Source organism: Varroa jacobsoni, unplaced genomic scaffold, assembly GCF_002532875.2.
Source record: "Varroa jacobsoni isolate VJ856 unplaced genomic scaffold, vjacob_1.0 contig03789, whole genome shotgun sequence".
Taxonomy (NCBI): Eukaryota; Metazoa; Arthropoda; class Arachnida; order Mesostigmata; family Varroidae; genus Varroa; species Varroa jacobsoni.
In genome coordinates this window covers 1-27,796 of record NW_019215090.1, presented here as the reverse complement: position 1 = coordinate 27,796, position 27,796 = coordinate 1, and the positions used below count along the sequence as shown (strand labels likewise).

The 27,796-nt window shown below is 44.3% G+C and overlaps 1 protein-coding gene across 1 annotated transcript; it reads right to left on the bottom strand.

Moving 5' to 3' along the window:
- Positions 1–2,292: 2,292 nt before the first annotated feature.
- Positions 2,293–13,514, bottom strand: LOC111272906 (silk gland factor 1). The gene is made up of 3 exons (XM_022854565.2): positions 11,926–13,514; positions 6,341–6,709; positions 2,293–5,998 (listed from the first exon to the last, which is right to left on the bottom strand). Exons 1-3 carry the CDS (start codon positions 12,473–12,475, stop codon positions 5,610–5,612), a joined length of 1,308 nt encoding a protein of 435 aa, XP_022710300.1. The 5' UTR covers positions 12,476–13,514; the 3' UTR covers positions 2,293–5,609.
- Positions 13,515–27,796: the final 14,282 nt, after the last annotated feature.

Here is a 27,796-nt window from a genome sequence, read left to right as displayed (position 1 = left end):
TATATAGGTCCGTCTATCGTCAACTAAGGGGAGTTAGTCTGATCGTTAGCTCGATTATCGATCGATATCGGATCGTCCCGTCCGTGTGCTGACTGCTGCTCTGCCGAATAGATATATCGAAAAAAAAGTATGGAGGTAACAAAACGAAAAAATACCAAGCTTGTTGTGTTTGTCATACCGAAATTCAGAGTTTTCAGCGAAGAAGCTGCTATTACGTCAGCGTTATTGATGTTGTGCTACGAAATTAAAAGGGTAACTTTCTACAAGATTCGAGCATTCACGGACGGATATAGACGTCATGTGAAGGATACATGAAGGATGACACCCAATAACTAGTAGTTAGTTATACGTTTGAGATAAGCACATTTCTCGTCATAAGAATTGCCGGAGTAGCTTGATATCCATTCGCTAGGGACAGTGATTTGACACTACAATGCCACTCCGTTGGCAGTGAAGTAAGTGTCCGTCTGCTGTCGCTGTTGAGGTATCGCTGAGGATAGTTTGAGTCACCGGGATTCGACTGTATAGCGCGCAAAACTGTAACTAACTAACTAATTCATTCATTCATTCATTTTTACTTTACAATAGTTACTTACTTTTCTTAACCGAAAAATGTGCCATCTTGTAACCAATGCAAGTGCTATCAGGCCAATTGTACCTAGCTGTTGGCTTTACTACGTATGGGTAACGATAACTAGTAACGATTTTATAGAGCTGAGTCTATCAAGTGATTCATCGTCTCGTAGACTCGATAGCCATTGAATCAGTCACGGAGGCAACTCATGACGACTCGAAGATGATAAGAAACGAGCCTTAACATCTCACACACATGGAACCGTCCACGGCTGTTTCTGTTAACAGCTGCTGCTGCTGCTGTTGTTAACGCTATTTCTAAGACAGCTGTCGACTATCTGGCAAATTATTTTCCTAGAATTATTCAGGTACGCGATTTTTTTTGCCAAAAAATTCAGTTTTGTATGCATGCCCAAATCGGCGCTATTCTGATGCTTATCCAGTGCTGCAGCAATGCTGGGCTGCACCGGAAATAAATACCACGCGGACATCTAATATCCCACAATTCTCCCACGGTTTGTCGAACGTGGCCGTGGCACTTTTAAACCCGCCAACCCCGTCCATCCCTTTTGCTTTCGCATGCAGCCTTAGTCATCGTGCAGTCTTCCCGCTGCGTGTCTAGCCTGGCCAAGGATAGTTCCCGTTTGCTAGGGATGCCTGCGTCTTTCTTTATGTCCCTTCCGGCCACTTCACGTTAAAGCCGCTTTGTCCAACGAGTTGATGGATTCGACCGTTCTCACGGGATAGTCAATGTCCTGCCAAATAACCGAGCACTCCGCCGTTCACCGTGGCATTATTACATGGTACTTTGCGGTCGTTGTTTTTTTGTGCTGGCCGACCTGTTGATCCAACCTGTTTTTTTGAACTCGTATTTGCCGTAGCTCAGCAGCTGACATGTTTCTCACTCGCTGAAATGGCCCACACTTGTAATAAATAATGCGCTTAAAACAGGGCCATCAGCTTCGACGTACGAGTAGCGCTTTGAACGTACAGCTCTCCATAGGGCTCGATTTGACAAGAGCGGCTTAGGAACGGAGACATGAAATAGTCACCGCTTGAACCTTTCGAGCATCCCCTGGGCATCCCTACCTATATTGGTTTACTTAAATTACTTGCGTAGTTGTGTATAGCGACTAGTGCTGACTGAGCTGCGATGACCTATGGGTGGTGATAACAATATCCTTAAGCTCACTGTGTTGATCGTCGCTCGATTGATGCTAAGCCTGCTTCCCCACGATCCTAGCGAAAAAGGATTGTGCCGTACCGGCAAAAGGAATACGTGACGTGTACAAATACGAGGCGACGACTAAGGGTGAATGGGGATAGCTGAGTGCGTGTGAGTCCTTAACGAGAGTCAAATTGTCTCGCTCTACGTAAATAGAAACTATATAGACGCTCGATAGCGTGGTTTCAAGGCTTGTAAAGGCTTAAGCGCCTAATCTATATTTTAGTTTAGACATTCGACAAATATTATCAAAGACATATTAGATAACTAATGTTCAAGACTTTGTTCTACAGCTCGTTACATTGCAATAATTATATAAATAGGGATTGAAAATAGAATGAATTAGGACAGGCTCATATTTTGTTAGGCAGGCAGGATTCTTTGTCTAATAATTTGGTTCGCTCGCAGTATGTTTTTCTATACTTTAATTGTTTGCTTTACATATCCACTATCAACGATTATGATACTACACTAAAATCACTACTCTTCGTGAATAATGTCGTTGGGCATTTATTCATTTATCGTTCCTTCTCGCTCGTTATTTCCTTCGTTCACTTTTTGTTTTTGAAAATTACCGCCCCCCACTTTTGGCCTTAGCGTTTTTCTAGTTTTATCCTTCGAAAATCGCTGATTGCACGGCCTCCGAAAATGCGAAAGATGACAGCGATCTCGACTAATGCTCAAGATCCATCTACCTCCGGGCCTCGGTTATGCCGTTTTTCATCCTTAGCGGCTTCCGCATTTTCGCTCGACCTATTGTATTTTATGCCCTTGTCTGGGCTCCGCTTTGAAATCACCGAGGATCACTCTACACAAAGAAAGATGTTCCCCGTTAATAGAAATTGATTCGCGGTACTCCGTCGGTGTCCTTTCGCCGTAATATTCCTCGCTTTTGTTGTCCTTTGCGAAAATGACCAGGCGGAGCAAAGTTACTATCTTATCACTTGTTTCATCGTCGCCGTCATTGTATCAGTGTTATTTCCTCGCTTTATACTTATATCTATTTATTATAGCATGTATATAGATTCGTTTTCATCGTGTCTGTCTACTATCATCACCATCTGTATACGCATTTACTTCGCATCATCATCATCATCATCATTGTTATTATCATGTTTTACTTCGTTATTTAAGTATGTACAACAAGATTGCAAGAGGCAGTCGCTGTCGACTCAAATTGAGGGTCGAAGATCTTTTCCCTTCCTGCTCTCTCTTCTCTTCCATTCTCCATTCCGTTCTGCCTCTTCCACTTCGACTAATTCGGTTCTCTCTGTATCATTTCGTTTTTCATTAATATTAGCATTATTATTATTAAACTTTAACGATGCTCTCTGTGTCATTTTACATACGCATACGCTCTCTTTGTTTTTATATACTGGCACTCGTTCGTCCGCTTTCCAGCTTCTCTTCTGTCCTTTCTAGGTTTATGTCGATTTGTGGATTTCTAATCAATTCAGTGTCCACCCTTACGCGCTCGTCTAGTCATCTTACAATACAACATAGCTTGAGATTTCTCTTAGCAGAACTATATATCTATATACACAATTCATTACAGTTAGGAACCGGTGAGATAGGCGAAGTAGCAAAATTTCGCCAGCTCTTTAGGTTAGTTCTGTGGAGTAGGTGCACCTAATGGAATCAAAACCGGAAATGTGTTGACCTCGCTTCGAACTCAAATTCGTTTGAGAGTGGTGGCAGCGGCTGCGGCCGTGAGGGCTGCTTTGAGCAGCAGTAACTCCGAAGGTCCTCGGCATCGAATCCGTGGGTGTCTGGGCCTCAGTAATAACAACTGCAGCCTTGGTACGTGGCCAGCCAGGATGGAGAGCCTTGGCTTTCCTTTTAGCATGTACCATGCTGGTTAACACTGCGCTGCAACATCGGCGGTAACTCCCAGCGCGAGCGCTGGCTATCTGTTTGTCTGTCTCTCGGCATAATTTCTCTATTTGCATCCTTCAATTGGGTTAAATTTAGATTAGAGCTATCCTAGTTGCCCACACACTCCTTTCGATACTGTGACATGTACATATATTTCTGTTGCTCTCGAGGGGAAAAGGGTAAGTTGTTAATTTTTTCCTTGACCTGTCTCCCTTGTGTGGAAGACACGTGGCCCTCATTGTTTCGATCGCCTCACCGGGTTCATCGGTAACACAACGTAGCGCCGGCAGGTTAGCTCTCTTTAAACGGGCCGAAAAATACGGTGCCTTTTTTTCTGATTGGATCTAAAAACCGCGCCTTGGCGGAAGCGAGAATGAATTTAATTCATACTGGGGAAAATTATCGTATGCGTTCTGAGACATCTACAGGCGCTGTTACCTTGCTAAAAGAGTGCGAATTGTCCTAGTTCTTATGATTCATTGGATGGTCGATTGACTGTCAGCTGCTTTTGTTTTTTGGGGGGATCTTCCGGCATCCCCCTTTTAGATTGTATCTGAAGGCGTGAATGCCCCTTGACCACCTGACTGACTGACTGACTGAGGTTAGCCATCCCGATATTGGCGAGACGCAAACTAACTAGACGTAAACTAGACGTATATACCATTAGACACTGAATGAGATAATATTCTAAGCTACGAAGCAATAATACTGCTGCGGTGTGTTTTTGTCATCAAATGTTCTCATTTCTTTGTATTTTAAACTTCTCAGATTGACGCACCCATTGCTTGGTGATTATGGTAGATTTTTTGGTACTTTGGAGTGAAATCATTGTGGATTCTAGGGGCGTAGGACAAAAATCTGGATTCTAAGCTCTGCTGTCATGTCTGATATCTCGACAATGTGTAATGAGATTAATTAAATTAGGTAGCTTACTTTGTACGAAAATCGCAAAGTAGAATATCTATTTCAGTCTCCAACCCTCGAACGACAGAGAGATCCCGAGATCTGAATAGAGTTCTAAGACTAAAGGCTTAAGTTGAAAGTTGGACTGCCATAATGTCTAATTATAGAGTGACTTTGTTTTTCGACTAGGATACAGATTGGCCACCATTCACATGCCTAAGTAAATATTTGGGAAAGTAGAAAATATACAGATTGATACACATTTTTCACTCGCTTCTACCTCACTTAATGCCCTTGGCTTTCACATCATCGAGGCGTTTTTTTTTTCCACCACATTTTCCAACACTTCAGAAGGGTCAACGGTGTCATATCTGTGCCCGTCATTCGCCGCCCTAACAAACGTGTAACAGATTGCTAAAATGCATCGTCAATGGCTTTCTAGCACTGTTAATACTGCTGTGTGAACAAACTGCTGTTATTATTATTATTATTATTTGCTATATCAAGTCGTTCGTTTGATCGACCGACCAAAACACAGGCTTTCTCTGCCTTTCTCATGACTCTTTTTACAGCTAAAAACCGACAAGGATGATGGTTTCCGTTCCCGTTTATCATGCCGCCTGTTTATCGTATTTGTGCATCAAAATTCGGTATAATTCTTTTGTTTTTCTCGTCTCAGTAATGTACAAAATTAGTTCTTCAGTGTTCGTCATTGTGTGGCTCGGGGTTGGGCAAGGCTGAGTACGGTAAACTAGGCCAAGCTGCTATTTTTACTTACTTAGAGTTTACTGATGTAAAATTTGAAAATAAGAACGCTCGAATGCTTGGTGGAAGTTCATCCTGACATGATCTCATATGAAAAAAAATCTCATATTATCTCGTGAAACGGATTGGACAGCCTCGAAGAAATTTCTATAGAAAGATTGATTTGCCTATACGGTCCTAAAAAGGTGGGGAATGGAAGGGGAAAACATGCACGTGTTGGACGCGTCTGTGTATGTGTGGATTCGGTGCTTAAAGGACCGTTGGCTGATTATAAGCTAGTTGGCGTCTGATACATCTGGTAGAGCGACGGATGAAAGCCGTTATAACTATTACTCTCAGCCGGAGCGGAGCCGTGTAATGTCGAATCGGAGCTCATGTGTTGATTGCCTTGAGATTGCGGGGGCGTCACCGGGGCGCCGTATCCCTGTGCGAATTGCATCTCATATAGCTTGAGCTCGGCCTTGTTTTCAGCGTTGTTGATAATATTCGAAATGCTGAACGGGTGGTTCGTCGGATTGAAGTGCGGGTCGATCTTGAGCAGGGACTCGTGCGACAGGCCTAGCGAGGCCAGCTGAGGGTGCATGCCTTCCATACCGCCCACCCCGAACATCTGCTGCTGCTGTTGAAGCTGCTGCAGCTGTTGCTGTCCAAGACCACCTAGGCGACGACCAAGTCACGAGCAATGAGCGGTTAGGACAAAACTGAATGGAAGATTGCTGCTGGTCCCAGCAACACTTCTCCTACCTAGAATTGCGTTCGGGCTACTTTATAGATTAACGCCTAAAGGACGCCCAGGAAGACCCCAGTAGCCGCTTGAACCGGCCACCTTAAACCTCGAAGAAATGACAACATGTCGCTTCTTCAAGGGAAAAAAAGACAAACGTAGAAGGAAAGTGAGCGCAAGCTGAAGAAGAGATAGAAGAAAAACGGATGAGACACAACATCAACGACAATGAGAGACCAGAGAACGAAGGGAAGTTCTGTAAACGGCCGACTTACTCTGATGACCGGCGTGGTTCTGATTCCAAAGATTGTGCTGTTGCTGTTGTTGCAGGGTTGAGTCGAACGAGTTGTTCACGTGCGGATGATGTCCGTCAAGACCCGCACAGCCGTGGCCGGTGTCTCCAGCGGCGGTGTTCTGCGAGGTGTTCTGAAGGACACCGGCCTGCTTGCCTTGCTGCTGCTGCTGCTGTTTATGGCTCGGGTGACTCGTTGAGTGGCTGTGAGAAGATGACTTCGTTTGGTGCGCGCCGCTCGACCGCGTCAGGGGGTTTTCGCGTTTTTCGCACTTGAACCGCTTCTGACGGCGCAGGTAGCATCCGTTCTCGAACATATTGCCTGAGTCCGGGTGCAATGTCCAGAAAGATCCTGAAACGTGGAAAGGCGACAACGATCAGACGAAACAAATGTTTTAGTAACATCATAGCACGCATTTTCGCGTAACACTTACGAGCTTTATTATTGTTGATCCCAGTAGTCACTAATTATAAAATTTCCCTCTTCCTATACCTATCTGTGCTGCTCTAACTAGAAGAAGTGCAGCAACCCATGTAAAGTTCTCGAGCTGATCAGCTAGCTATTGGCCCAATCAGACAATTCACAAATCAACCTTTACACTTCCCCCTCGCGCTGTTATTATAAACTCAACGTAATAAGTCTCTGTTGGAACTTGCACTCAATTGTCACAGTGATAAATACCGTCTTGGCTTCATTAATGGGCAAAGAAGCACTTGGGTCGCCTGCAACTATTTAATAAGCACTATTCAGTTATAGGTAAGTGACAGTAGCGCGGTCGGCTTCCCCAAATCTTCTACTGCATGCCTGCCACCAGCTGCATCGTCTATGCATATCTATGCACGCGTGCCTCGAAATCCAAGCGTCGCAGATCGCTAGCGTCAGCGTTATTCAATGAAGTTTCACTGCGGACAAACTGCCGATCGGAGCGAACCGGAAAACTTACCGTTCCATGCGATCGACTTTTGTAATAGTTTCAGTGACGAGAGTAGTGCGGCAGCCTTCCAGCGACGACAAGCGTTACCACCTCGATGTAGCGGCAGTAGAAGGAGCCGTCGTGACCGACCGCGCGATATGAACTGCAGTCGCGGGCTGACATAACAATAGAAACGATGCAAAATGCAAACAACGGTCCCAACGCATAAGCCGCCCTAACAGAATGTCTGTAGTAGTCGCTGAGATCATTTGTTGGCAAATTTCATTTTCGACGAGCGGCCACGGGTCAGTGTGTTCCAGTTCATCGATCTGACGCCGCACTGAACTTCAGTTCGATTGGAGCTTCGTCTTTCGGCTATGCGTCTGATTTGCCTTGTCACACAGCCAGCCTCTACCGGCAGAAAAAAAAAAGTTGCTTGTACCAATAAGATAGCAGGCCATGAAGAAAAAGAAGAAGCGTCCTAGTATTTTCACATTTTTCGCTCTCACATCTTTTGCCGATTGAACATACATACAGCCGCAATAGGAGAGGCGGCAGTAAAACGAAACAAGATAATCGCCCCCGAGAGTTAACCACGGACTGTACGGTCGGTGCGACGAAGACAGACGCAACAAGGCGAAAGGGATATGGCGGCGAAGGCTGAAGTAGTCTGTATGCAAACGGAAGAAACAGTTGACTGTGACCGGACTCGCCATCATCTTATTGTCGGATCGACATCGCCGTCGAACCGGCGCGCCGCTGTCCAGTGCTGCGATGGAGTTGTCAATTGGTCACGCTGTCACGTCACCATTTCGCGGACCAGAGAATCGACGTAAGTCGGCGAGATCCCCAGCAAGAACTGCCGAAACAGAGGGGACCCAAAGAACCGAGTGACGATGGAATATCGGAACAGATGCCATAGGATTGACATCACCAGCAGCAGCATTGGGACCAACAAAACCTGCACGACCGCCGCCGACGCCTCGTAATCAAACGCGATCAACGAGTGAGCGAACACCGTAAACTATGACGGCCGGATAGCTGCGAGAGACGGCTATATGTCGATTGGAGAATAGACGAACGCATGAAAGAATCAACGATAAGACCGGACGAAAAAAATGAGCAGACGGACAAATCGACTGACTGCGACTCAACAATTGCGAACTCAATTGTGGCAGGAGCCGCCGCTATTTGTGCATTTGGATTCGGTCGTTGTCTTTTTGCTTACTCGTTGATGTTTGTTTTACCGTTGTCCGTACGGAAAAGCTCTGCCGACCGGCGAATAAGCGAGCAATACGACCTCGTCATAATCAAACTTCGATTGGCAGGTAATTGGCTCACAACGATGAAAGAGCTTCAACGACAGTTTCAAACGCCGCCGGCGACAGAGCTCGTTGTAGAAATATGGCAAATCAAAGATCTAATACAAAGTCTGGTTGTGCTACTTGCTTGACTCGTTGCCCCAGTGCGCGGTTCATGAATCACCACCGTTGAGAATTTCAAACGGCATCTCCAACTATATGGAGGGGCTTACAAGCGTCGAGTATGTGCAGCTGCGCATGGCAGACTACCGAAACATAACCTGCTAGAGCATAACGAGCTCTAGCAAGATAATGCACATCAAGCGCCATGTTACTTCAATGCTGTGTACCACCCACATATGGAGCTGTAAAATTATTGTATACAAACGTTTTTCATATTTGTGTCCTTTCCGTGTATGCTAGATTGCAGCGAGGAATTTGCCTTGATTTTCTAATATGGATGACGGGTTATTGCATAGACGACGCTGATGATATTTTGCACGTGCGACCTGAGACCTGCAGAAGTATAAGTGTCCCTACGAGCTGCTTTCCCCCTTTTCTTTCTAGGGCTTGGATTACAATGGCCGCTGTGTGTTGTCCAAATGAAAACCTTCATTTTCATCAGCGACCTCTCTTAGCAATAATCTGACGATGCGTGTAACGATACGCTAACCGAGGAAGCCCGGAATCGACAAGCTCGTTGGTATTCGTCACCCTCGGAACGGGAGATAACCATGGACTCGGGAGTGGGGTATTACGAGAGGTGGATAGGTACACAAGTTACAACAGATCTTCAGCGCGCACATAGTCAACCGTTTCATTTTAGATACCTTCAGAAGCCGGCATCGCCCTTTTCGGTGCTCGCTCCGATCCTATCTCGAGCAACCTCCGACGCAGGTGCAAAACCTCGCTTTCAAGACAGAGTAGACCTGAACTAAATAGCAGGATGCGGAACCGTCCCGTACAAACGAGCTAACCATCCCAGAACGCACGGATGACAAGCGCGGATCGGTGAACGGTCGATGTTTTCATTCTACCCTTCGAGGATCTTCGCGCGTTTTCAAGCGGCTTCGTGAAGGTTGGCCGTCTTCGGCCCTTTAGAATCGAAATTCTTTGGCTGCCTGGCTCATGGCTACGTTCCCGCTGCTATGAGTCTACAAAGACAAAGTGAGGCTTCATGGGGTGGAATCGTAAACGAAAACGCACGCGATAGAAACAGGTGAGCAGAGAGAAGGTGCAAAGGACTCTCACAATGACACAGGTGCAAGCCACCACGGGCCACGGATCGAAACACGATGGTGCCCACGATTGCTTTGAGCCTGGGGAAATCATTCCGTGCTAGATCGATCGAAACAACAAGAAAAACAGCTCGTGGCCATCCTCTTGAACCTAACGCCACCCTTTTGAACTGGACCCACTTTGGATGCGCGAGAGGTGATTAATGGAACGACCTGCACAAATGGAACTATGGATAAAGCAGGATTTCGACAAATTCCGTTTTGGTGGCGGGCCTTGGCCTAGAGATCTACTTTGACGTTGTTTGCCGCTAGGTAATTAGAACTTCAGTGTCGATAGTTTCTGTTCCTAGTTATCTCGTCTGTATTCTCGGTGATTAGGGTGAGCTTTGCAAAAAAGAAGAATCAAATCATCGCGTTTATCGAGTGCGAAGTGGTCATCCCTGCCACTCTGTATTTTAATCTAAATCATACGGTTCTCTGTATACTACTTTGCACTTTAGTCACGCTAACCTGTTCTAAGCTTAAGCTTCTAGCTTAACTTTTTTCTTCTGCACGATGGCTGGCGCTCGCACAACGTGCCCGCATCAGCATTGCAGATGCAATACGAGTCGACACAGCATTGTAAGGACTGAGACCGTCATGTAACGTACAAATGTTGGCCGCGTCATACAGCGCATCATGCCAACAGGCAGTTAAAATAAGTGGAACCGCACCAAGTTGCGAGCATAATGATCAGATCTACTGCGTCAACGAATACATGATGCATACATGTATCATACGCCAAAAACCATCCACAAATACACGCACCCACATACAGGCACATATAAAAAGAAACACACAAACCGGGTCACAAACGTTATCAACGAATTTGCGCGTATCACACGTCAAGCTACTTTTTTTTACCATCGCCTGTGTCACTGACTGTGCCTCCGCGACGGTATGTGTTTGCATGCGACATGACAAAACTCTGTCGGGAAATACGTCGGAGATTGCCAGCTCTTACTTCTTCCTCTGTTTTTATTTTCTTTCTGCCTGCTCGAAAGAGGTATGTTTGCCTAAAACAAACGCGACAAGCCCACCTACGTACCTACCCAAACTAGGTTGAATAACACCAGCGGATCGTAAAACTTCGAATTTAGGCTACCAGGTCGGCAATACGCATTCGTTAGATGTGCGGTATGCTTTACGCAATCGCTAGAGGCTTTTGACGGTCGAGTATCAGACAGCAGACGTCGTTCGGTGGCCCGAAGTGGGTGAGTCCAAAGTTCGAGAAGGCGAACTGGCAGTCAGGGAGATCGAAGTTGGTCTCGATGTTCTGTTCAGCGGTGGTGTGACACAGTGAAAATTGGACTGACGCATACGTTGATAAAGGGCGGCAAAACTAGCGAGAATAACGTGACAGGTTTCGAAAATTCTTAGTTGCTACCCAAGATCTGGAGACGAAAAAAATAGGGGACGACTTTCGTTCGTGTATACAGTAGATTCAGGTGATAATGTGAGGTGCGAGTAAAAGAGGCCAAGGTCACTTGATCCAGCTACGGAAGTCTGAAGCTGGCTAGGAACAATTATACAGGTATGGCATCATGACAACTTAACGCTTGCAAACCGAAAAATATCTAGTGGCATGTTGGGCTGGGGTAATTACATGATGCTTCAAGCTGTACCATGTAAGAAAATACCCACCACAGTCGGACATTATCCGTGAACCTGAATAAAGGATGACTAGTTTTAGATCTTTCATTCTCATGTAAAACGATTTGAAGATATTAATTGATGCCTATTATTAGTGGCTCATACGGGACACTGCTACGACGAAGCAGAAGTTCACGTTGGAAGGCCTGCTAGTCTCATCATTTGGCCCTTTTTCCGTGGGTAGAAACAGTGTGCCTTTTTGATATGCATTCGCATCCATCTCGATTGTAAACTGGTTCCAAAAGCCCACCCCACTTTGAGCGATATCTAGCGCGACGCTATTTTTTACAGACAAAATATTCACGCTTGGGGTTAATCCAACGCCATTTTTCCGCCAATTTGCTTAATGGAATTTAATCGTCAAGGCATCCATATCCCTTATAAGGAATAATGATAAACAAAAAATCAGTTCACTTCGTTTACCTTTTCCTGGCTTGTCCGGTGTCCGGGGAACTTTAACAAAGCAGTCATTGAAGCTAAGGCTATGCCTGATGGAGTTCTGCCATCTCTGCTGGTTCTGCCTGTAGTATGGAAACAGATCCATGATGAACTGATAGATCTCCGACAGGGTTAGCATCTTGCTCGTACTATTCTGAATCGCCATCGTGATGAGCGAGATGTACGAGTAGGGCGGCTTGGCGTGCGTGTAGCTCCTCCGGTACTTTTCGGCCTGTGCGGCGGTAGTCGGCCCCTGGGGCGGAATAACGGTACGATCTGGGTGAAGCTCCGGTGATTCTGACGACGCGTAGCCGCCCGAACCAACGCAGCCCAGAGCGCCCATGTCACCGGTGGCGCTTCCACCGCGCATGTCGCCCGTACTGCCCCCTCTCATACCAGGCACCGAGGGCGGTGGCGGTGATGCGTTATAGCTTTGCCCCATATATCCGCCCATGTAGGCGCTCTGTTGTTGGAGCTGGACCGCGGCCATACCACCGGGCAGGTCTTGGTAACCTTTGTGCTGTTGGGTGAGCATTCTCCACTGCTCCTGGGCCTGAGCGTGGGCCTGTACCGCCTGCGCCTGAGTCTGGGCGTCCTGTGCCGGCGGGCGATCGGGGCCCGGAGCCCACGACTCGGGCGTTGACGGTTCACACTTCACCGTGGCGGCTGGTCAAAGCCTACGTGCTGAAGAAGATTGACGGGGTTGTAATTAACTGCTGTTGTTGTTATGGTGACGTTGACGGTTGTGCTCTTGTCTTTGCTTGTTATCTTCGTTGTCGTCGTTGTCGTCGTCGTCGTCGTCGTCGTCGTCGTCGTCGTTGTCGTCGTCGTCGTCGTCGTCGTCTGCGTCGATTTAGTTACTGTAACAGGTCTCCTATGCCTGAGACTCTGATCGAGAGCACCAACGAATTCCAAAAGTGAGTAGAGGACTAGCGCGACTACAGATCACTAATAACGGCTCAGTTTGTGCAGCCGATGATATATATAACGATATATCAGATCGCTGTTAATGGCGTTATTCTTTGCTGGTCTTGCACAGGTACAACGCACTCCGCGCGTATTCTATACGGTGGAAAACCACGTCAATTCATATTTCGAATCCCCTTCACAAACTTCTGTTCGCTTCTACGTTTTTCTTTTGTGTTTTCCCTATTTGCGGTATTCGCTTGGTTTTGTAGTGGGCAAAACAATTTACGCACAGATTTCGCACAAACGTAAAGGTTTGCTTCTTTCTCCACGAAGATTTTCACCGGACGCCCCAACTGGTGACATCACGAAATAGCTCGCTGCATGGGTGCAACAAGTAAACCAGCTCAACAACCGAACGACGTGCAATAACAAACTGACGAAGAAGACACAAAGTTAAACTGAGATCGTACTACGCTCCTTTAGGGAATTTCTAAGGTAGTCACCCTTACTTGTTTTCGTTTGTCTTCTACAAGATTACGACAGTGCTATCACATTGCACTGCACTGCGATCACTAAACAGCCTTCGTGACTCAGTCAATCGCCGAGAAAGATCGAAACAGCTGATCGATAACTATCGAAGTATATATAATAATGAGACCATTGAACGTAACCAATTAAAACCCACTGTTGAGTCGCACTTTTAGGTTACGCCGCTGCTGGTAGACCGAAAACCTGCCGGCAGATCTTGCACACCGAACAGCGCTACGGTGTTATGACTAATCTAACCGTGATAATCGTGGAGGGGTCAACTTTTTGATTCTACGATCCACACACACACACACACACATGCAGACATACACGATTATTCTGCTGCTGCTGGTGTTTAGGCGTTTCACGGTGCTTCGCGGTAACGTCAGTACTAACTGAGTCGTACCTTCGATGGTCCCGTCAAGCTCACGAAACTAGGAGACAATCCCTGCTGATCCAACGGCTCTTCATTCTTGATCTCGCGCCGATGACGGTATAAGCAAGATGGCCTGGCCGTATGTGGATCGACTGACGCCGATAGACGCCGGCAGGGTGGTATACGTCGTTAGCGTTTTCTTTGGCCTGTTATTTCGCTATGCTTGTAGGCTAAGCCGTTGCAGCAATCATAGGCTAGCATATAGGCAGATGGTAATGCTAGGCTTTCATGCATGTAGGCAGGCAAGCTTCCTGGCTGGATGGTGGCCTCAAAGGCGCTCACTTTTTTCGCCCAGTCCTGCTCGCAATTTCAAAGTTCGATCGGTGTTGGCACCGTCGACCACTTCAGCTTAGCTGTGTGTATCTAATGTAAATATGAGCGCTGCTGCCTGTTTGCTCGGCACACAGCTCCCCCTGTCAATGGACAGGCTCCGCCTGTCCGCCCTCACCCGGCGAGCGGGATGCCCCGCCCTGGTGGCGGACCGGCCAAAGCGCGATGTTAGCTCCGCCTATTGGTCGCAGCCGCGGAAGTAACAGCAGCAGTAGCAGCAGCAAGAAAGAGAACGACAGATAGAGCGAGAAGCGGGACTAAATAGGACATGGCCAGCCCCGAACTGACCCAGCACACGAAGCCATGGCTGTGCCTTGGCGGTTCATCGCTGGTCCGGCTGGCCATCTAATACACGTCGGTCTCATAGTTTGCAGAGACAGACGACGGCTGGCTGTATCCCTGTGAGTGACACACCGACAAACACCCCTGAGGATGGCAGGCAGGGCAGCCACAGAGAACGACTACGAACGCCAAAGCGATATTCGGCGCACCAAGCAACACTGGAGAGCTGGCCAGAAAACCAAGAGACCGGTCAGAGTGACTGGAACCCGCAACAGCAAATGTAGACGAAGTTTTCTGGAAGGGTGCTGGAAGTTTGCTACGGAGGCCGAAACGCTAACTACACGCGATGATAACAGTAACAACGAGGACCCTATGCTTTCACGGTATGCAGCAGTAGGGCCATCATTGTCGCCTAAAGACGACGCAGGCGCGTCATCCTGCTTCTCCATAGAGCTTATATACGAGTAATAAGGTCGTTCCCGATGGCCTGCAATTAAGCGAGCCAAATCGGTTGTTAGGTCGGCTTGTGTAGACGCTAGATCGAACCCACTTATACGCTTTTACCCCTTAGGGAAGCAAGCGGGAGCTCGGTAGGTAGGGACATATATCATTAGCTAGACTAACCAATGCTACGTTTCTACTACGTGTCCAGCGAGTGAGACAGTTGAAGCGGGACAACCGTTGGATCCAGAAAAAATCGTCAGTTTTGCCTGGGCTGCGGCCGTGTGCCCATGATATAACGCTGCTGACTGAAAGATGGGTCCAAGCCGACCCCAATGGCGGTATAATAAAAACAACGGTGTTTGAGAATTGAGACCCCAGGGACAGGCTAAAACTTCGTAGAGATAAGAGTGAATCAGTGGGGTCAGGACGGGACCTGTTTTGCCCACCGTTCCCCATAGCACGCTAAGACTACCGACGACCTCACAACTAACGCCATCAACAGCGCTGCAGGCAATGCGCTAATTGGCCGTCGATAGAATGAAGTCGAACAGACAGCCGATAGCTAGTGTTTAGAGCAGCAAAGACTGGGCGTTTCCCCGCCCCGCGAAAATTCAAAACATACACGAACCCTTTCCACCCACGGCTGGCCGTAGCACACACTAAGATGCGATAAATACTTGCGAACTGAGCCCTACCGACGCACATAAGTGCAGGCACATGAAACCACTGGCTGCTTTTGCTAAAAACCGCTGGCTATAAAGGATCCAATCCTAAATCGAGGGGCTCTGCTCGTCGGGGTTCTCCGTAAGCCCGGTAAGCCTGCGCCGGAACTCTCGACTTCCCACTGTCCTCAAGCTCTTCCAACTGAAAGTCCCTTTGGGCACCCAGCCGCAGGCTCTTCTCTTGTTGACGCGGCTGCAGCAGAAAGAATCCCCTTTGAAGTTCTTCGTCAGTGCAAAAGCTGCGCGCAGACGACGAACCGCTCAAGGCGGAAAATCGTCAAAACGCCTTTTGGTCCACCGAAATAACACTAGGTGAAGACCACATTGAACCTGAATGGGTCCTGATCGACGGAAGGTGCTCGACAAAGCTAAAGCAGCTCGGCATAGGTAGACATATTGGCCCATCCGCCTGCTATGAGCTTGCTAACAGAATATAGAGCACCGTATAAGTCTTACACGTCAAGTTTTCTCTATACATATATTATATTGAAGGGAACCACATATTGCATAGAAAGAAAGCAGAACATGCATAAGGGACGATATTGAGGTTAAAGCTTGGATAGAAGATTGATGAAAAACATGCGAAGCATTATTTTCAGGCAGTATTGGAAACTTAAAGTGTTGTGCACGAACATTCGGACGTTGCGATGGCACGATCTGGGTAGGGCCTTGTGAGGAGAGGGACGGGACATCGGGGCGACTTCCCAATAAAAGTGGGGCGTGTTGGTTTGTAGTGGCGATCGAATCAGGTCGAGAGCAATGAGATGGAGTCTTGTCGAAAACGCAATTATAATAGCGCGTAGGTGTGCAACGTTTCGTCAATAAGTGACTGACAAAGTATAGCGTAAGACGCGTCTAAATCGGCATATTTAATTGTGTGTTTGTGCGTGTATGTAAAGAAAGGCTATGTCTGTAATGGAAAGATCTAAATAAAGGCCAAGCACATTTAGTGCTATTTAATGATCTTGTGGCATTATTTCGAAAGAGATAAAAATCCGCCTATCTATGATATAAAGAGATACTTGACACGTGTTACTACTGGTACGTTTATTCAATGTTTGAGCTATTAGTGTCGGCAAGGTAAAAACCATACTACAGGACTAAATTACCAAGTCATCGCACCGATATGGCATGTTCTACAAAAAACATGATCGCAAATGGAACTATATGCGGAGCATACAACCAATGCGCGATACACTTTGGTCCCGTACGTGCTACGAGACAGGGATCGCGCAAAGACCAATGTGGATAGCCGGCTTGTAAACAACATCATACTGATAATGAAGCAATCGACTGAAAATTTCCATTTCGTTTTACTAAATTTGCAAGGACAAACTAACCAATTGGGGAAATAATCAACAAGCTCTCAGCGCTACGTTTTCCGATGTGTACACATCAGAACGTGCTTATCGATTACGTCCGTCTTGTGCGCCGCTACGACAATGCCACATGATTGCGACAAGTTAGTTTGTCACTCCGTTTGTCTCCCATTGGTTTGATCTGTCAAGAACTGGTACGAGTCTTCTTGCAGATTCAAGCAGTCACGCGCTTGGAAAGAAGCTGAAAAGGGTAGAATCCTGTTTTTGCGCTCTGTCGCTTTCCAGACACGCTGTTAACTAGATTTCATGTCTCTTGCCACACCGATTCAATGATGCATACGGTCAGGTTGAATATCGAGAAGACTTTACAACGAAGATTTGCAGTATACGGACATGCATGTTCACAATTATGGCACAGTAAGCTTAAAAGTTAGCATATGTGATCTTACACATTGTAAGATTGCAACTCGTCGCTGTGCTTACGTTTCGCCTCTAGTTACATTCGGAGTTATTATTTCATATATCGATTATGCAATAGATATGTGGAACATTTCCTTAATGAAAACAGATACTAGGAAAATCTGTAGGCGTACTCTCGACGCCGTTTGCTTGTTTTTACCAGCAGGGCTTACACATCTTCCAAGAAGAGTACGTTCAATTAAAGACTGGAATCAGTAGACACTGGTCAGCTTTTCCCCAAAAGCAATTTTTCTGTGCACGCCACTGCGTCGACCTTTATCGTGCGTTTACCCCACTGTCTCCGGCCGCAAAGATTCTGCTATACATTCAGTTCTGCAAGAATGTACTTCATAAAATCATCTTTGTAGTCAATCCACTGTATTCGCTTGCCGAACTCATTCGCTCTGGAACTTTGTCCAATGCACGCACACAGGAGCACGTAGCCAGACCAGGCGGTGTCTGCCCAAGCCAGCCAGGGAGACGCCCATACATACGTAGGCAGCTGCTGTGCAAAGCCTGGGTAGCAGACAGGAGGAGGCACTTAGACCGCCTGTCATTTTTGTTGTTGTCGGCTGTGACTCGAATTGAACGTTCTGTTAGACAGAAGCAGACCAAGCGGGTGGAATAACGTGAAGGCGAACGACACCAGCCGCGCCTGTAGCAGCTGGTCGGCAATAGATGCGAGAACCCTCGAAAACTCAGACGAACCTCCGTTCCATAGGTGGGTAGCACACATGGCACACTACACGTGTGTACATTATATGTGCGCAGCACGGACGGCGGCGGCGGCGGCGCTCGGAGCGCCCCCCGATTCGGCTCTCCGCAGACTCACCCGCTGACTTACCGCCGAAAACAACGGGTCGATAGCCAAATCAAACTCTTCGTTCGACCCTCCTATCTTCAATAGCTGTTGAGAGCCGAATGACAAAGTGGGCCAAGGGGCATTTGAGCCGTTGTTGGTAACGTTAGCAGGAACTGATGCGATTTGCTGAGGCAGTGTTGTGAATGGGGGCTGTTTCGTTAACGAACGACGAACGGGGAATTCCCACCCAGGTTTGCCTTTCGACTGAGAGGCGATGGCGTGGCTGAATGGAGAAGCCAAGTGACCCATCGTAGAGAGGCTAGGGCTCTTAACAACCTATCGAATCGAGCTGATGTCGAAATAGTGAGGCAGCTAGTAGGTAGTAGCTAGCAGAGGTATGGTCTAGCGTTATACATTGTCGCATTCCCTCAACGATGGGTTTTGTAAGGTAGAGTTTTATTGGCGAACGAAGACTAACCTTTGCGGAAGAGCAGATAAAGCTCTACTAGTTCACACTTTTCCTACGATGTCTGGCGGTCGATATTTTTCGTCTATGTATAAATAATAAACAATATATATATATATATATATATATTATATATATTGACAGGACAATTAATGTTTTTTATTGTTTTTTTTTGGCCTATGTCGTATTGTTTTGTAATACAAATGAGTAGATTCGAATCTTGCCGTGTCAATTTCCAACATAATATTACTAAGTGCTATCGACTGGTCGGTAGTAAAGCCTGTTACATTTATCCCAACGGTATCAGCAGCGGGTCACAAAAACTGGTGCTCTAGAAAATACGCCTACCTAAATAGCACTATTAACCGGTTCAACATACTTTTTTTTAAATCACAGACGAGCATAAACAGCACAACACGAACCCTGAAGGCCTGCATCTGCTATTACCAAAGGACTTCTGAAGTTCAGGAAGGAACAGCTGTGGAACGAAGATAAACTATATCACGATAAATGGTCTCGTCCATTGACAGGACGAAATTTAATAGACGTTTAACTCTAAGCGCGCGCATCACAGAATCGCCATAACCTAAAGTTTGATCCTCCGAAAGCAAAGGTCTAGTACTGACTGTATCTAATGCTTCATTCAATGCGTGAATAGATCAAGCAAGCTATTTCAAAACACGCAAGTAAACACTCCTTTCAGTTATACACATCATTATACGCTCTTTATTCGACTAGTAACTATTTGCCGAGATAGTATATGTTTTCGCTTGGCTAGATGGGATCTTATGTTCCCGCCCAGCGATGCGTTCAGGTCATATTGTAAGCATATGAGGCCACTGTTTGGACCCTTTGCCATTGACAAGTGTTTCCTCACTTGCTATGGACAACCTGCCGGCGTGTGTAAACCATTCTCTATGCAAACGAAAAGGGAAGCAGAGTTGACTTCGATGATTCTGTCACCTCAATCGTTCAATATATAAACTTTATTAAGACGAATCGTCGACAAACAACTGTTCCCTGTAGCATATATAACGGTGGCACGTGTACGGGTGCGAAGGTTACGAAATTAGCCGCGTTTAACTTAAATTTAAGCAGTGGAAGCATGTCATGCTACGCTCTCTGCTCCACTCGCTTGACTATATCAAACTTAACAGGTAAATATACGCTTGAAACAATGTAATATTCTATCGAACGGATAGTCTGAACGTGCCACGTGGTTCATTAGTTAGTACGTGAATGGTCCGTCACGCCGAAAGCAATAGTTGTTAATGGGTTTCAACGTTGCCTGGCCCTGAGCCCATCTGTGTGGGTTTCAAAAGCAGAAAAGATCAGCAAGTTAATTTAATCTAAAATGGTAGTTGGTGTCATTTTTTCCGATTTCCTTCAACGGTCTTTTATCAGCAATTACTAATATCCAATCCAAAATCTATGTTCGGTGAGAGTTAACCAGCGAAGATGCAATCGTTGCCTTTGACCCTCCGCTGTGACAGGATGACGAACTCTAGAACGCCATTTCGTTCACAGTCTAATTCGGCTTTTAGCAACGTTACTGGACGCCAATGACGGTGCCGAATGACAGACCGATAACTGTTAACAAATGTTACTCTTAAACGCAGTATTGAAGTTTCGCCGAGTCGCATTGCGGCCGTATCTGTTGTCTCGTTCTGTCGGGACCCGTTCATGACAACGTTATCTCTTCTGCCCCGCACCCGCATCCGTCGCTCCGATCGTTTTCGTTCGTTGTTTCAAACGTTGATATTCTTCCATTTGTACTTTTGCTACCGCCATTAACAACACAAGTAACATCCTCGCGCGTGGTAGTAGTTCAATCTATTAGTTTGCAGATTGCTTTGGTAGAACTGGAGTAGACCTCAACGCGTTTGCTTCCTCGTGCTGTTTTCGCGTAGTCGTCGAACCTTTCTGTCTTTACTCGCAAAGTTGTTGGCTGTTAGGTTTTGTTTCCATTCTGAATACTTGTTTTGCCATTGCCCACAAATTACACAGTAAAGGCAGAGAGCATATTATTTCTGCGCCGCGTCAGCGCAGTAGATCAGAAAGCACAGGATGAGTCGGAAGCTTATTAAAGTGGGCTCCCCGGCTGGCTATTAGGCCACTTTCTAATGGAAGAATGCTGTGTTGGTGAGGCCAACATTTGTAGTAGTAATAGTAACGGTTATAGTTGTTGTAGCCTTGAAGTAGAATCATCGCGGCGGCGGCGGCGGCTGCGGCGGCGGGTGCAGCTGCTACAGCCGCCGCGCAGATTGTGGAGGAGAGGACTCGTCTCTCGGCGGCCCTGCGAGGTTCGTGAGGGCGGAGCCCAAAACGGCGGCTCTCTCTTCCCCCAATGAGTTTGTGAGTAGCAGTGAACAGGGAGGTTTAGCTGTGCTTTCACACGGCAGCGCCTGCGACGACAAGCGAGAAAAGAGAAGATCCGTGTAATAGTAGCTATAACGATAAAAGGTAAGCCCCCCGATGGTGTTCCTTCCTTTTTGGGAGAGGGCGCCGCAATGCCTGGGGAAACCCGTGTCGGCCATTTCTCCAACCGGAAGCGGATTGACGCTGAAAGGAGGACAATGAGGTGGAGACAAGGGCAGCGCTTAGTAGCAGCCGGCATCTCTACAGCCGGCGCTTGTTGTCAGTAGCTTTTGTCCGGAACGCGACAATCCTGCAAAACCAGTAGCAGTTTCGAACGGCAAAAATAGTGGCCTAACAATACAATCAATTGAAGCTGTTCTGTTGTCTATTGGCTGCATGGTGTTGCTTATAATTTTTATACAATTTCGCGATGGAGGTGACCAATGCGTTAGAGTGTGGCGTGTTCAAGTTAGACGAGATGCTCAATATAAAGGTTGTTGAGTCAGTTGATTTTTTTCTACGTTCGCCTGTTGTTGAGGTATCTGTGTTGGATAGCCAGAACCTTTCGTGGTCTGTTTGTCGACCGTTGACGCTAGTTCGTGTTTGTGTCTTAACGTAAATTTTGTGAAGGCGATGGGAATAATAGGCGTAGAGGGCGTTTGTTATTATCTGGCTGTCGGTCAATGACTGATGCAAGTTATCACTGAGGGCGAGCGAGCGTCTGCACTATGAAAACAACAAAAAATTGGCTTTAACGGTATTGAATGTGCTGACCAATCATATTTTCGCGAGTTCAGTGTTGTTTTTTTGCTTTTATTCGTCTCTATAATCATAAACGAACCGTTGTTACTGACAGTTGCTACTGCTTGAACAGGCGAACTTAATTGCAGTTAATTTCTCAGTAAGTCGTTAAGTTGCTGGTTTTTTTATCGCTTGTGTCAAGGCTGGCTCGGAGACTCGTAGCAATATTGAAGATATGCAGGTGCTATACTTTTATAGGTGTTTTTAAAGTATTGTCTGTGATATACCCCACAGTTTATATCTACAATGTGTGCTCTGCTATCCTGAAACGGAAGAAAGAAATTGCCCAAACTTCTATTGGGTCGCAGCTGCGTCAGCAAATCCGATATCAACACTTAGCTCGGCGTTATCTCTAACAGATAAGAGCCACACAAGGCACATAATTATTATTGTACATATTATTGCGTACTAAAATGGCCTTTTTATCAATGTCAGCTAGAATTTCAAAAGTGGATTTTCAATACTGATCGTCCCGTAGCAGTCTCAATGCATACGTTGTTCGTGTTATTGGAGATGTTTTGCCAGTGATGTCTCGCCAAAACCACTTATGGCTGCTCTGTTTTTGTAAAAGATCTTATATTCTTTGAATACAATTCGTGTGTTTTCTCACCGATTGTCTAAACAGAACGGTCTATTTGGTTTTGTAAAAACAAAAGTGTTTACCTCTGAGTGACGGATAGTTATGGCCTAAGTGCGACGTTTTTATTCTAGAAATATGTGCAGACAAATGATTTCACGCACTTACGATTTTAAAAGAGATACTATCTTTTAATCAACTTTCATTACTTGAATATTATATACTCAAGATTATATGATTTATTTAGCGTCTGTCGCCAGACACCGAGTATTTTACCATAATACTTTAGACCCTTATTCCTTCATCTACACTGAGGTTTGGCCAGAGCAACATAATCTGTAACCAGAGCAATAAACACAGATACTATCATTAACAATATAACAAATAAAATAAGAAGCAATAAAAAATTTACATTGAAGTAATTTGTAGTAGGCTACGCGAATTATAAGCCAGAGCCGCAATCATATCAGATCCCTTTGAAAATCATGATTTTCTAACACACGATACTTTCAAAAATTATACATATTTGTACACAAAGCTAGTATCTTTACTTTTAAGAAATTGGATAACTTTAAGAGTAGCGGGTATTTAGAGCAGACAGCTGGATGACTGTATGACACGTTTTAGATCGCTGAGCATCGCGCTGGAAAACGCCTAATACATATTCTACAGAAACTAATGAAAACACAAAGGGTAAAACAGCGAGAGATTTAAACTACATATAACTTAACATGTACGAAGCGGTACGAATAAATTATATAAAACAAATCATGCGCTACGTCCTTCCTAGGCTATCCTTTTCTCCATAAATAGCCCACATTAGTGAAAAAGAATTATATATATTATACATTTTTCTCGCCACTACAGTAGATCCATGTCCTAGTTTTCTTGTTTGACATGGATTGGGAAAATTAAATGATATACCGACTTCCTCTTTCCGGCTTCTGTAAGTATTTATTTAAAGCATATTTACCAAGAACTCTTGACTTATTGTTTACTTAGTTTGAAAGCTCCGACATCATACACGAATTGCCGTTTGCTCACTTAGAGACAACTTCGAATAATTCGAAATTCATTTATGATACAATATTTTGAATTTCTTTTATTTAACGAATTAGCAAAACCGTAACAGCATATGCTTTGTGGACTGATCTTGCAGGTGTTCTGATAGTCGAAAGGCCATAATGAAGATCTATAATCGGTTCATATGGTATCTTATAATACACCCTGGAAGAGCGGCAATATCTATTATACGTATCTCGAGTTTTTTTTGCTACCGAGAGCGTAAAGCTTTTTGGACCGACCGCACGTTTTACAGGCAGGCATTTAGATCTTCTGTTAGAAAATACCATTGGAAAACAAAAAAAAAACGTGGGTCCCTTCATTGTTTTAGTTCACTTGTATTCAAGCTATGAATTTTGTATTTCTCCTATTAGATTAGCTTAAAATGAGATATAATGATTGTATATTTAAAAAGTGAATTTATTAAAGCACTTAACATACTAAGAGTGTCTTACCACTAATTTACCTTCAATAAAATTCAGTGATTTAAACTAGAGTAAATTTTGTTCTTATTGTTTGTAAGTTCTATTTGTTCGACTAAAGCAAGAAAAGCGCTAAGCATTACCAGTTCATCATAAACTTACCGTAGCTTATTAATATTGTACATAAGGAGGAAATAATATGGTAATGTTATACGCCTAGCTGAAAGATGTGCTGAAGATATAATTAGATCAAGATATGGATAGGGTATTATTGGTCGTCCTCTCGTTTCGCAAAGACTTTACGCGTTGAAGTATGGCCCTGAGGGGGCGTCCGCATCGAACTGTCGATAAACTGGCTCTTGATGATATCGATGGTAACCTTTTCGATGTCAGCTTCCAACGTTTATCGTGCTTGCTCTATTATTTGGTTATTTTCAGGAGGCCTTGCTAAAAATAGTAGCACAAAAAAGGGAAAAAGTGTGATAAAACAATGAACGAAGTACAATTAGTCCTTTTCTATGTGTACTTATTTAAGAAGTACTATTGACACAGGAAAGCACTAACCGAGAAAAACGAATCTAAGTAAGCGAGCGACAAGTGATTTTAGCTAAATTCTTATCGGTTACAATGGTAAAGTAAAAATTATGCCGGAAAACCGGAATTATTATATTGACTTTTTTTTACAGTACTCTGATTGTGGCAAAATTATAGCAAGACTCTACATTTTTGTCGAAATTTAATGAAATCATCGTAACATTTTTCGGCAGCTCGTTACTCATGGCACAAGGAGTTTATAGAATAATTGAAAACAACTGGATATTTCGAGCGCTATTGCTTAACCATATTCCACTTACAAGGAGATACTAGTTCGTACCGTCTAACTAGTACTTCTAATGCTTCGGTGTATATTTGTTTTTCAAAAACCATTAAACTAAGGCCTTGCTATGCACCTTACCAATCTTAACCATAATCGAGACGTAGGCACTATAAAGGGTTTTGAATTCTTCTTCCGTGATACTGCAATAATATACTGCCAACGTGTTTTTCCAGTGGTCCGTCTGGCTGTAAGCAGAGCTATACAGAGTTGGGCGCTTACATCTTCGTAAGTTGTAACCTTTGTTTTTGGTTTTCATAACAAAGCAACGAGATACTTGCTGGTATTGTAGATTATTGCATCATTGCATATTATAAGGCATCTTATGCGGCGCTTCGAAAAAGTGCGGGCGTGGCACCACTGCCACTTTGATTGGAGCTTCTCACGAAGGTCGCACAAAAGGTAGCAAATGGAACTTACAGAACTGTAATAGCATTTAAGTTATACACTGCTAACACTGTATAGTGAACGATACGGTCTAGGGCCCGCGAAGTAGATAGTAAATTTGGTTCTATGGTGTTCGGTAACTAATAAATATTATAATAAGCTCATACTCGCAGAAGCTGTGTAATTTCTTTTACAGTTATTATTTCTCTAGCATACACATTTCATTGTTACGATAATACACTTGAACTATTTACCATTATGCTTTATTTTTTTTGTTATAAAAAAAAACCCTTTTTAAAAACTAGGACAAAAAATTGGTGAGTAATAATGTTCACCATGGATAAATATTTTTACATTCGTCTTTAGATAAATTTAGAGGAGAGTAATAGTAACTCTGTGACCGGTCTCGAGCCCAGAAACGATAATTAAAACGCGTAAAAAATAACAACACAGTGACGATTTTGTAAATCCTCTCAATTCTATTGGGAAATATGAAAATGTTTTTTTAGTTCCAGGTGTAACTGGTTACCAAGAGCGTCCTCGGAAGTTAAAATGTCCAGAGAAAAAAGCTATCGTCGAAGGTTGATTCGAAATTCATCGAAATTTTGAGACAAATGATCGTATAACTGTACTACTATGCATAATCTTGTTATCTTCATATAGTTCACTTGCCTACTCTCTCTTAGCTAAAATTAGTTGAAAATAAGTTTAATTTCGAGATAGCGGAATAATCGCAACATGGACATAAGGTGTCAACGACGGCACAGTGACGGCTTAATTGCAACTAAAACACGAGATAATCGTCGCGGTCAAATCTGACAATTGCTAGAAAATTATAGGAGCACAAGGGTGAAATATCTGAAAAGATTCTCTGAACTTAGCTATTATACACCATCTATTTGTGTAAAGCATTCACTATAATAGTTTTACCTCAGTAGGGTTGACTAAACCAATACAAAGCGCCTATCATGTAAGTATATCTTCAGATAGATAGTATAAAAGAAGAAACATATGTGAATGCATTGCATCTCCCCGTAAACTTGTTGCATTATTACTTAATATTTACCGACCGTTGTTCAGGCGTATTATAGAATCAGGCCACGCTTTCGGCTTGCTTACAATATAAATCGTTTTTCAACTATATTTAATAATGGTTACCTCAGAAAGAGGAAGTAGAGTATCTAGGGTGCCTGAGAAAACTCCTACATCTTTAAAAGGAGCTTCTTCGAAAACTTTTAAGCGATTATAAAAGTCGACTTTTTTGTGAGTTTGTAAACCGACGCTTGCTATGGCTCACCTACCAGAGTATACTGTCGTTGTTTAAAACATAGTTGTTATAAGTGAGCAGAACCCTTTGCTGGGATTGATCTGATAGCTAAAAAAATCTGTAGTGGTAGATCTAATGACAAGCAAGCGGCTCTAAATTTTAGTCTATCACCCACACATAATTCGCCTGGTTAACTGACCTATAGATGTGTATGCAGGCCATATCTTGAAACATGCTTGTTCGAGTTCTACAGCCTACTAGTTTATTTGAAACGTGTTTCTAATTGATTGTGCCCATCCAACTCCAAAGTTGTAATAGGGAAGATCTACAAATTGAACGGTAAACGTTGGTGTCGTTGCTCTATGCGACAACTGAATCATCTGTAAAGGTAATTAAGTGTATAGCATAGCTAATTATGTTGCCTTTAGTTTTATGATTACTTTATGAAACTCAGTTTTATAATTTAATAATTGAAATTCGCAAGCGTTTTATAATGTAGGCCACAAAAGTACACATTTTAGGAAGCCTTTGTATTATAATAAGTTGAATTACACTGTGACCATAATATAGTGAATTACATAAAGGACGCTTATATTGTAAGGAATGTCCAAAATACATAGTAATAAGTCTAGTTTCATGTTTCTGGGAACCGATGAATAGCACGAAAATCTCATTAGGTAGCAAGCCGTACGTTCTTTCTATTTCACGCTTATAATGATCGTGGCACTTAGCTTTTGCAGTCCTGTTCAAAAAAAGTAGAACTATCAATTTCGTAAACTTGCTTTTTTCAAGTTTATAATTTTTTATCATATGGAGATGAAAATAACTTCTTCAAAAACATGATATCGGCGATAAGCGATCATGCGTCTTACGTATACCCATCTTAGTAGTGATGCTTAAACACCTTCAAAAGTTGTATTGATAATCGAAGCTAAAAAAAAAAACGAATCTATAGCTTCCAAAATTGAGATGCGTGAATTACGTAATTAACATATCAATCCCCTTCCCGGACTAAGATAAACTTGCCTTTTGGATGAACGGTCCATTTGCGAGACTCGGAAGCATCGAAATCATTCGAATAATCCGGAGCGACCTACTGAACGCACGGCGCATTCAAAATGCACATCAAGTTTGGCTACATCCAGGACGAACCATATGTTTTTCAACTACTGGGTATCATCCGAGTGTTCAAATTGACGCGCTTGGTTAATACTTATCGACGTTTTATTTCACTTGCAACTTATACAATATGAGGAATTTTCTCAAATCATCGAGATTCAACTGTTTTTTGCATTAGAAATCCATCGGTCTTGGTTTCACCTAGCTGAGCCGTGACGTGGTGCTACCTGTAGATTCAATTGAAAATTCTCTGTGAAGACCATGTAATATTATCGAGTCAAAAAGTTAAAAA